Source organism: Triticum dicoccoides, chromosome 4B (genome assembly GCF_002162155.2).
Source record: "Triticum dicoccoides isolate Atlit2015 ecotype Zavitan chromosome 4B, WEW_v2.0, whole genome shotgun sequence".
Classification (NCBI taxonomy): domain Eukaryota; kingdom Viridiplantae; phylum Streptophyta; class Magnoliopsida; order Poales; family Poaceae; genus Triticum; species Triticum dicoccoides.
In genome coordinates, this window is record NC_041387.1 from 90,411,187 (window position 1) to 90,422,217 (window position 11,031).

The window sequence follows — 11,031 nt, forward strand, 5'->3', positions numbered from 1 at the left end:
AGGGATCTTAAATCCAGATCTTATGAATAAAGCTTTGCTAGCTAAATGGTTTTGGTAACTTGAAATTGACGAAGGAATCTGGATTGATATATTACTTAACAAATATGTGAGTGGCAAATGCATTTCTGGCATTAGAAAAAAAACAGAAGATTCTCAGTTTTGGGGCAGCCTCCTGCAGTTTAAAAATCTTTATTATCAACATATTAAGAAGCGGTTGGGTGATGGGAGGCACACTAAGTTTTGGAAAGATTGGTGGGTAGGTTCCAAACCTCTAAAGAAGGCCTATCCCAGCTTATACAACCGGATAGTTTACTGATTTATTTTGCAGATAAAGAACCCAGAGCAAAGCTACTGATGCTAGGGGAAAATAATCAAGCGGGTGGCAAATGAAATCTATCACGCGTCGCAGGGCTGGAGACCAGGAGTGCAAAGATTGGAAAACTGAAAAAAAAAGATAGGTGATATTTCCTTCATCTATCGTGGCGATGATGGATGTGAGCTACCTATGTATCTTACCTTCTTCAGCGTTTTATGTCTAATGCGTCTGCTGCTTTCGTCTAGACTTTGTTTATTGCTTTCAATTCGCAGGTTGCGCCCCCGTCGTGTGTGGATTATGTTCTGTTATGTCGTCTAAACCTTTGCACTTATCTAGCTTCTGGTAGATTAAGTATGTTCTAGCCTAGATTTGTGATGCTCTCTTCGTCGAAAAAAACTTGTCCCAAGCTTGTGCTGGATACATTCATTTGAGAGACAAACTCTTTCGGACGGAGGAAGTATATGATGTGCTTTTGATGGTTTCGTTAATAAAATCGAAGGACCCCTCTTTTGATTAAAAAAGAAAAAGAAAATCGATTGAAAGTGTTTCGTAAAAAAAAGGTCACACAAGAGTCCCCAACGGGTCATCTCTGATCAAACCCTGGGTCCCCGACCCCTTTCAGTTCAACACGAACAAACGCGACAGGAAGGGGGAAAAAAATCTTACACGACCGGGTCAGGGAGAGAGAGGAGAGCAGAGAGGGGAAGGCGATGGGGGCGGCGAAGAGAAGCGGGGGTGAGAAGGGGCTCCTCTGGAGGCTGCCGGAGGTCACCTCAAGGGAGCTCGGCAAGATCGGCCCCGCCTTCGGGCTCGGCATCGGCTGCGGCGCCGGCGCCGGAGTCGGCTTCTTCGGCGGTAAAACCCTCCTCCTCCTCCTCCTCCCCCTTCCTGTACAGTCCAACCTTCGTTTTGTGCTCCTTTCTCCTGCTCCTTGTTTCCGCGTTACCCTGCGCTCTTGACGGGCTGATTGATTCGGCGGGTTGTGCTACTTGAGCGCCATATGCTTCCCGTGCCCTGCTTTCTGTCTCGTTGGTTGATTGGATGGTTATTGCCAGGTTCAGATGCTCCTGTCCTCCACGGTTCAAAAATATTGCTAATTGCTAGTAGTTCTGTTCAGATTATAATTCGTTTTGAAGTTAGCCAGGATGGGGTTTAATAGAGCAGTGCTAGGGTTTGCTCTCGGACTCATCTGGTTAGAGCAGCCTCATTAGGGAGGCATATATATATATAGGCATATGACACAAATTTCTTAATGGGGATGTTTACACAGATTGGGATAATTTTGTTTTAATGCATCGGCTGTAATTTTAGATACTTATGGCTTGTCAAGTGGTATAACAACATTGGCCTTGGATGTATGACAATTTGGCTTCCAACGGTTTAGCCAAGGTTTATCCTAATTACTGCGCCCAGATAGTCCACTTGCCTGTATCATTAAACTTTCTGACAAATACAGTGTAGACTGAATAGCATGCTGGCCACTTGAACTCTGAGAATTTAAGATTTGTCATCCAAGACATTCACATCATCACAAGGGACACCAATGCATACATAGCTAAAATATCATTAAGGCAGGATCGATGGTATGAAAATTATTGTAGTTTTATTTTCTGTAAATGTTAAGGCATGTATTATAAGTGCTGTTCAAAGTGTATTATTCAACACTTGGGGCCCATTTTAAAATTTTGAGCAACCAAAACTTTTAACTTTTCTTACTTTGTTACTTTAGATAATTGTAGATGTAGTGTGTAAAGAAGTAAGCATGACGACGCAAGCAAGAATATTGATCTATTCAAGTGGTTAGCTATTACTGAATAACACTTCAGTAATTCTGCTAGGTATGCCATACTCAATTTGGTATATTTCTTGTATGAAATTTATAAATTCTGAAAGTTATGTGTACTCCCTCTATAAAGAAATATAAGAGCGTTTAGATCACTAAAGTAGTGATCGAAACACTCTTATATTTCTTTACGGAGGGAGTAGTTGTTAAAAGTGTGATCATTGAATGGTATATCACATGGTGAGATCTATTCTTTTGCTCCCTTGTAGTTTGCTACTCCCTCCGTTCCTAAATATGAGTCTTTTTAGAGATTTCAATATGGACTACATACAGAGCAAAATGAGTGAATTTACACTCTAAAATTTGTCTACATGCATCCGTATGTAGTTTATATTGAAATATTTAAAAAGACTTATATTTAGAAACGGAGGGAGTATCAGAAATATAAGTTAGAAGAATGCTTGCATATTTATTTCCTTGCATTGAATAATTTTAAGATGGCATACCGACAAGTTTTGTAATGTCGTAAAAATGTTGAGCTCTTTTTTTCCAAAGCTAATCCATCTATTATATACAGTTCATTGATTCATTGGAATCTCCTCCCTCCCCTACTGTTTGTCTAATTTTTTAATGAACTCTGTATAATTTTATTTTTTCATGAATAATGTAGGTGCAGGATTAGGTTATGGATTTCCTGGACTCACTTTAGGCTTCGGAGTTGGAGCTGGCTGCGGTATAGGATTTGGTTTTGGTTATGGCTTGGGCAAAGGAATTGCTCATGATGAAAAGAAAAGACATTCAAACGTTGGTAAAATGTTCCAGGAAACTCCAAATCTGCCTAAGTAAGTACTGTGTGGGCATGAAATATTTAGAGTGATTTGTGCAACAGACATTTCTATACGTGCTATGCCTTGTTGCCTAACCTTGTAATATCTATAATCTTTGAAGTTTTTACTCTAGTTACAGCTGGTCATGTAAGTGAATTTGGAAGAACAGCAATCTGGAGGGTAAAGTGGAATTATTATCAACTGGCTTGAAACAAACACTCCCAGTAGTTGATAAAAGACAAGAGAAAATTGACTTGTGCTTTTTTATTGATATTGTCTGAACTTTTAAAATACGTAGCTTACCAAATGAGATTGGAGAAAGAACCTTAAAGAAGCTTGCTTATGCTTTGAAATGAAAAGATATCTTCAAGCAGTACCACGCATAATAGTTATGGCAGTTTGACTGGAATAACCCTGAACAAGAGCTTTATTCAGTATTGCAGTGTGAAAGGCAAAAGGAAGAAAATGAACAGAGTGGTCAATTCCATGCCAGAGCCAAATCTATTTTAACTTAAGCTCCATCCTTGCCCACATTTGGCATTACAATATGACCTTATAAGTTATGTTATTGTACCGTAACATCTTAGCACGTAGGGGTGTTCAAGTACGGGTTGATCCCAACCCGTCCAAAACCGGCTGTGAAGCCATAGTTCATTTTCCTTCTTTCCATGTGATGTCAGCAGTGGTGCCATTTCGAAAATTTATATGCGATGGTTCACTAATGACTGGTTGAACTGAGACCATTTTTGAACACCCCTCTATTAGCTCTACTTGTTTCGTCCAGACTCATAAACAATACACATATTATAGGCATGCAACACTTGATGACTTGAACGCCTAAAATGAAGTGGAAATATTTAGCGATAAGTGCAAACCATGGAAAACCACACCAATTTTTTTGTGTTCCTCACTGAACATTGTAAAATGGCATTTCTATGTGAACTAATACTAACCTAATGATTGCGTCCTGTCTTGTTGAAACGGTCCTGAAAATCCGAAACGGTGTAAATTGCCTGGAGGAATCTAATCACACAACCTAATCCCTGAAGCCTAAACCCACGAGCTTTTAGAGGACTAGTACAGACTCTTCACAATCTCATTCTCTATCAGGATGGTAACAGGTGCAACAGTGGGATATTTGAAGTGACATCCAAGTATCTCGTGTACGCATAATGTAACTATGCCCACAAAAACAAACAAAAATAGCATCTCATTCCTGACTCCTGACATAAACTACAATATCACACTCTGCTATTACTCTTTCTGATAGCATGAGGGTTTCGAATAAATAGACCTGGTAGAATGTTACAGAAAACAGATTTGTTAGTATTAATTTCAGAATTTGAGCTACTTCAGCACTAATTGTTTGAGATTTTGTTTTATGTGCAACAAAAACTGCATTTTTTGTCGCATTAGACATAATTTAATCAGTTTTGTTTTGTCATGGTTAAAAATCAAGTTGAGGTCCCAACACTACTCATTCCTCTCTCAGTTAATGCGCATGTGTTTTACTGCAGTAAACAACAACAACAACAACAACAAAGCCTTTAGTCCCAAACAAGTTGGGGTAGGCTAGAGGTGAAACCCATAAGATCTCGCAACCAACTCATGGCTCTGGCACATGGATAGCAAGCTTCCACGCACCCCTGTCCATAGCTAGCTCTTTGTTGATACTCCAATCCTTCAGGTCTCTCTTAACGGACTCCTCCCATGTCAAAATCGGTCGACCCCGCCCTCTCTTGACATTCTCCGCACGCTTTAGCCGTCCGCTATGCACTGGAGCTTCTGGAGGCCTGCGCTGAATATGCCCAAACCATCTCAAACGATGTTGGACAAGCTTCTCCTCAATTGGTGCTACCCCAACTCTATCTCGTATATCATCATTCCGGACTCGATCCTTCCTCGTGTGGCCACACATCCATCTCAACATACGCATCTCCGCCACACCTAACTGTTGAACATGTCGCCTTTTAGTCGGCCAACACTCCGCGCCATACAACATTGCGGGTCGAACCGCCGTCTTGTAGAACTTGCCTTTTAGCTTTTGTGGCACTCTCTTGTCACAGAGAATGCCAGAAGCTTGGCGCCACTTCATCCATCCGGCTTTGATTCGATGGTTCACATCTTCATCAATACCCCCATCCTCCTGCAACATTGACCCCAAATACCGAAAGGTGTCCTTCCGAGGTACCACCTGGCCATCAAGGCTAACCTCCTCCTCCTCACAGCTAGTAGTACTGAAACCGCACATCATGTACTCGGTTTTAGTTCTACTAGGCCTAAACCCTTTCGATTCCAAGGTTTGTCTCCATAACTCTAACTTCCTATTTACCCCCGTCCGACTATCGTCAACTAGCACCACATCATCCGCAAAGAGCATACACCATGGGATATCTCCTTGTATACCCCTTGTGACCTCATCCATCACCAATGCAAAAAGATAAGGGCTCAAAGCTGACCCCTGATGCAGTCCTATCTTAATCGGGAAGTCATCGGTGTCGACATCACTTGTTCGAACACTTGTCACAACATTATTGTACATGTCCTTGATGAGGGTAATGTACTTTGCTGGGACTTTGTGTTTCTCCAAGGCCCACCACATGACATTCCGCGGTATCTTATCATAGGCCTTCTCCAAGTCAATGAACACCATATGCAAGTCCTTCTTATGCTCCCTATATCTCTCCATAAGTTGTCGTACCAAGAAAATGGCTTCCATGGTCGACCTCCCAGGCATGAAACCGAACTGATTTTTGGTCACGCTTGTCATTCTTCTTAAGCGGTGCTCAATGACTCTCTCCCATAGCTTCATTGTATGGCTCATCAGCTTAATTCCACGGTAATTAGTACAACTCTGAACATCCCCCTTGTTCTTGAAGATTGGTACTAATATACTCCGTCTCCATTCTTCTGGCATCTTGTTTGCCCGAAAAATGAGGTTGAAAAGCTTGGTTAGCCATACTATCGCTATGTCCCCGAGACCTTTCCACACCTCAATGGGGATACAATTAGGGCCCATCGCCTTGCCTCCTTTCATCCTTTTTAAAGCCTCCTTCACCTCAGACTCCTGGATGCGCCGCACAAAACGCATGCTGGTCTCATCAAAGGAGTCATTCAGTTCAATGGTAGAACTCTCATTCTCCCCATTGAACAGCTTGTCGAAGTACTCCCGCCATCTATGCTTAATCTCTTCGTCCTTCACTAAGAGTTGGCCTGCTCCGTCCTTGATGCATTTGACTTGGCCAATATCCCTCGTCCTCCTCTCCCGGATCTTAGCCATCTTATAGATGTCCCTTTCACCTTCCTTCGTGCCTAACCGTTGGTAGAGGTCCTCATATGCCCGACCCCTTGCTTCACCAACAGCTCGCTTTGCGGCCTTCTTCGCCATCTTGTACTTCTCTATGTTGTCTGCACTCCTATCCAGGTATAGGCGTCTGAAGCAATCTTTCTTCTCTTTAAGCGCCTTCTGGACATCATCATTCCACCACCAGGTATCCTTATCTTCGCTTCTCCTTCCCCTGGACACTCCAAACTCCTCCGAGGCCACCTTACGAATGCAAGTCGCCATCTTCATCCACACATTGTCCGCATCCCCTCCTTCCTCCCAAGGGCCCTCCTTAAATACCCTCTCCTTGAACACCTGAGCTACCTCCCCCTTGAGCTTCCACCACTTCGTTCTAGCGACCTTGGCACGCTTATCCCGCTGGACACGAATCCGAAAGCGGAAGTCAGCAACCACCAGCTTATGCTGGGATACAACACTCTCCCCAGGTATCACCTTACAGTCTAGGCACGCACGCCTATCTTCTCTTCTCGAGAGGATGAAATCAATCTGGCTAGAGTGTTGGCCACTACTAAAAGTCACCAGATGTGATTCTCTCTTTCTAAAGAGGGTGTTAGCTACAATCATGTTGTAGGCTAGAGCAAAGCTTAAGACATCTTCTCCTTCTTGATTCCTGATGCCATAGCCAAAGCCCCCATGCGCCCCTTCAAAACCTGTGTTAGATGTACCCACGTGGCCATTGAGGTCTCCTCCTATGAAGAGCTTCTCACCAATCGGTACACTCCTAACCATGTCTTCCAAGCCTTCCCAGAACTCCCTCTTGGTGTTCTCATTGTGGCCTACTTGCGGGGCATATGCGCTGATAACATTGAGAACCAAGTCCTCAGCTACCAGCTTGACCAGGATAATCCGGTCCCCACGTCTCCTGACGTCTACCACTCCATACTTGAGGCTCTTGTTGATCAAGATGCCTACGCCATTTCTGTTTGCAGCCGTCCCCGTGTACCACAGCTTGAAGCCGGTATCCTCCACCTCCTTCGCCATTGGGCGGGCTGTGTTTTACTGCAGTAATATGCCAATATTCTTTTTCTGAAAATTGTAGTATAAAATAGAACATAATTTGATTTGATGTTTATTTTGAAATCTTGAAGATCTGTGCAAGTTCTCTGTTTGTGATGAGAAGGAAATTAAGTATTATCTCACCCTATCTTTGTTTCTCATGGCTGAGATTCGTCAAGTTGCTACCTTATGGCATTTGCCACACCCAGAAGATAACTTCGATTTGCATGCAAAAGAATGTGTATTGTTCCATGGTTGCTCACCCTTTCCTCCTCTTCTCTATTCCAGGGACACCATTGCCGGTTTATTTGACGAGTTGGTTGTAAACACCAAAAAGCTTGCCACCGCAACTTCAAAACAGATTGAAAAATGGCACTGAGCTGCACCCCCAGATGGCTGCTGCTATTTGCTATCTTAGATGGTGATTAGTTGGATAGAGACTACTGTGTCACATTAATATCCCATTTTGAACATTTGTAAGTAGGTTTGTATTCAAGTAGGGCTCTGACATTATGCTATAGGGCTTGTTTGAAATTCTCAAAATGTTGAACATTGTGGTAGTTAAGAAAGAAAGTTTGAACCGATGGATGCTTCTTATGATCGTTGTACATGTCGGGTTATGTTCTGTTACTGGTTTTGCTCATCTCATCTGTTAAAACTTGAGCCTGATTTGGTGCTGTCAAATTGTGATGGATCTCTGGGGGTGTGTGTGGTCTGGAACTCTTGTCTTGGTTCTCTCCATCTCTCATTGGATATCTGTCCCTATCTGTTATGTTTGGACCAATTGGTATCTCATGGCTCCTGATAAACGAGATAACAAGCGGCCCTAATGGTGCCACATCAGCACCCTCATCTGCCAAGTCAGCACAGCCCGCCCAATCAGGCCCAAGCAACAGATAGCCCTCCTGAATACTGAGCCAATCACAGCCCCCTCGGCCTATCCTTCATGGGCCCACAACATCCTCCAATCCTCATTTCCATCCATTTAAACTACACCACATTTCCCTCCACAACCACCCATCACATCCTCCCTTCTTGCTGAGCTGAGCACGCCCCTTCTCTCTCAACTTTGGGCTGAGGCAATGGCGGCGCTCGCTCCGACGAAGATGCTCGGCACCCGGCTCAACTTCGCCGGATCCTCCAGGTATGCCACAGCGGCACCAACTGCTGGCGCACAGAAGATCGTCTCCCTCTTTGATCGCTTCAAGAAGAAGCCCGCCCCGAAGCCGAAGCCCGCACCCGTTGCCACCTCGAGCGTAGGCATCGACGACGAGCTCGCCAAGTGGTACGGTGAGTACAGAGAAATCTGGGGGGCTCGCAGCTGAGATTACACTCTTTTCAGGTAACTTGTTCAGTTCTGAATATAAGTATGTATCTAACTCTGTCTTCTATTTGTTTCAGGCCCTGACAGGAGGATCTACTTGCCCAACGGTCTCCTTGACCGGTCGGAGGTGCCGGAGTACCTCAACGGAGAGGTTCCCGGAGAGTAAGTCATAGGCCTCCCTCCATTTAGCAGCATACTTCACAAGTTCTCACATGACTGAAATGCTCATGTATGTAAGCATAAGTGATATGCATCTGAACTAATTGCTTGCTCTCCCTTTGGACTTGCAGCTACGGCTATGATCCTTTTGGTCTGGGCAAGAAGCCAGAGGACTTCGCCAAGTAAGTACAGTAGTAATCTGCATTTTGCAAGTATAGACTAATCTGTGAAGTGTATTCTATCAAATTTCAGAACATATTATCTCGACTAAGCAATGTTGTCCTGGTATTCTTTCAATTCTGCAGGTACCAGGCCTTTGAGCTCATCCATGCCAGGTGGGCCATGCTCGGCGCCGCCGGATTCATCATCCCCGAGGCGCTCAACAAGTTCGGCGCAAACTGCGGCCCCGAGGCCGTTTGGTTCAAGGTAGTAATTGCTGAATGCTGGTCGTCAGTTTTCACGGCTTCAGATTCAGAACTTTGGAAGTTTGAACTCACGGTGCCATAAACAACATCCTGCAGACCGGCGCCCTTCTCCTCGACGGCAACACCCTCAACTACTTCGGCAACAGCATCCCCATCAACCTGATCCTCGCCGTCGTCGCCGAGGTCGTCCTCGTCGGAGGCGCCGAGTACTACAGGATCACCAACGGACTGGTCAGTATCCTGAAACATAGATATTCGTTGCCGCAGCTAGGCGTCCTTGTACTGACCAACGGTTTCGTCAACTTCTCCGGCAGGAATTTGATGACAAGCTCCACCCAGGTGGCCCATTCGACCCGCTCGGCCTCGCCACCGACCCGGACCAGGCGGCGCTGCTCAAGGTGAAGGAGATCAAGAACGGGCGGCTGGCCATGTTCTCCATGCTGGGGTTCTTCATCCAGGCCTACGTCACCGGCGAGGGCCCCTTCGAGAACCTGTGCGCGCACCTCAGCGACCCCTTCGGCAACAACCTGCTCACCGTCATCTCCGGCGCCGCCGAGAGGGTGCCCAGCCTGTGAGCTGGCCGTTAATTGCCCGTCCGCCGCCGTCGGCTGTTGATGATCAGCTGCATGCGCGCGATGCAGCATCATGTGCTGTGTGAATTTTACCGGGGAAAAGTATGAGAGTACGAATGTGCCGTACGTGTAAATTATCAAGGGGCAGAAGAAACATGACCGTTCTGATTTCTGATGGGAGTATCGGACCACTGCTACTTGAGTAATTTCTGAAATGGTTTTCATCATCGTTAAAAACCAGATTGACTCTTTTTGAAACTTGATTGGTTATTAAGTCCTTGCATATATTGACTTTCCGCAAAAAAAAAGTTCTTGCATATAGATAGTAAACCTGTTATTGATTACATTATATTATATGCATAGATTACAAATATATTATTGCCGAATTTGAAGTGCTGGAATTATACCAAAATCTTACAGATTCTAGGATATGTTCTTCACATGTAGTAAAATCTCTATCTCAATAGTAATTTTTAAAAACTTTTGATATACCACAAGAATATAAAGATAACATGTACTCCCTCCGTTCCAAAATAGATGACCCAACTTTGTATTAAATACAAAGTTGGGTCATCTATTTTGAAACGGAGGGAGTATGTATCATATAGACCGAAGTTGCAAATGCAAATTGAATCCAATAGTTGACAAACCATAAAAAAACTCAAAAATACTTCTATGGATAGTATTTTCTAAACGACAAATCTATCCACCAGTCGACTGATGGTTTGCGACAGGCACGCACGATCGCTTTTTTTCCTTCGATCTTTCTTTTCTTCTCTGGCGCGTAAAAAGAGCTTTGTAAAAATAGTGCCACTGCTAGGATTCAAACACATGACCTATCAGTTGCCACCACGACGCATTACCAGCTGAGCTAACCACCTAATTTTGTTTCATTTGTGGGTTAATTTGTATTTCTACCTTAGTAAATGAGAACGAGAAAGAAAGACCACAACACCTTTGATGAGGAGACAAAACCATTTGCTCCAAGTTTTTTAAAAGGCCGATGCAACGTGTTTTGTACTCCACTTGTCTCTTTTTTGTAGTGATGAATGTTTTCTAGAGAAATAAATGTTTCACTCCTATAGAATTCAAACAACGGTCTTTTTCTCATTTGTGATATCTTGGTAAATTCTTTTGTAATGAGATTGATAATTATATGTACCAAAACCTGATAGCTTATGTACAAATATTGTCATAGCTTTTTTTACAAAAAAAATACTAATGTAAACATACACTTGATAACTTTTTTGTATGAATAGTATGGTAACTCACACATCACATAT

At 43.7% G+C, this 11,031-nt stretch overlaps 2 protein-coding genes across 2 annotated transcripts; both read left to right on the forward strand.

Moving 5' to 3' along the window:
• The first annotated feature begins 984 nt into the window (after positions 1-984).
• On the forward strand, positions 985-7,931 carry LOC119295204 (protein TRIGALACTOSYLDIACYLGLYCEROL 5, chloroplastic-like). Its single transcript, XM_037573563.1, has 3 exons — positions 985-1,171; positions 2,770-2,941; positions 7,557-7,931. The coding sequence occupies exons 1-3, from the start codon at positions 1,027-1,029 to the stop codon at positions 7,645-7,647; spliced, it is 408 nt and encodes a 135-aa protein (XP_037429460.1). The 5' UTR covers positions 985-1,026; the 3' UTR covers positions 7,648-7,931.
• A 340-nt stretch (positions 7,932-8,271) lies between these two features.
• LOC119295205 (chlorophyll a-b binding protein CP26, chloroplastic-like) lies at positions 8,272-9,931 on the forward strand. The gene is made up of 6 exons (XM_037573564.1): positions 8,272-8,558; positions 8,670-8,754; positions 8,883-8,933; positions 9,057-9,177; positions 9,273-9,407; positions 9,491-9,931. Exons 1-6 carry the CDS (start codon positions 8,351-8,353, stop codon positions 9,749-9,751), a joined length of 861 nt encoding a protein of 286 aa, XP_037429461.1. The 5' UTR covers positions 8,272-8,350; the 3' UTR covers positions 9,752-9,931.
• Positions 9,932-11,031: the final 1,100 nt, after the last annotated feature.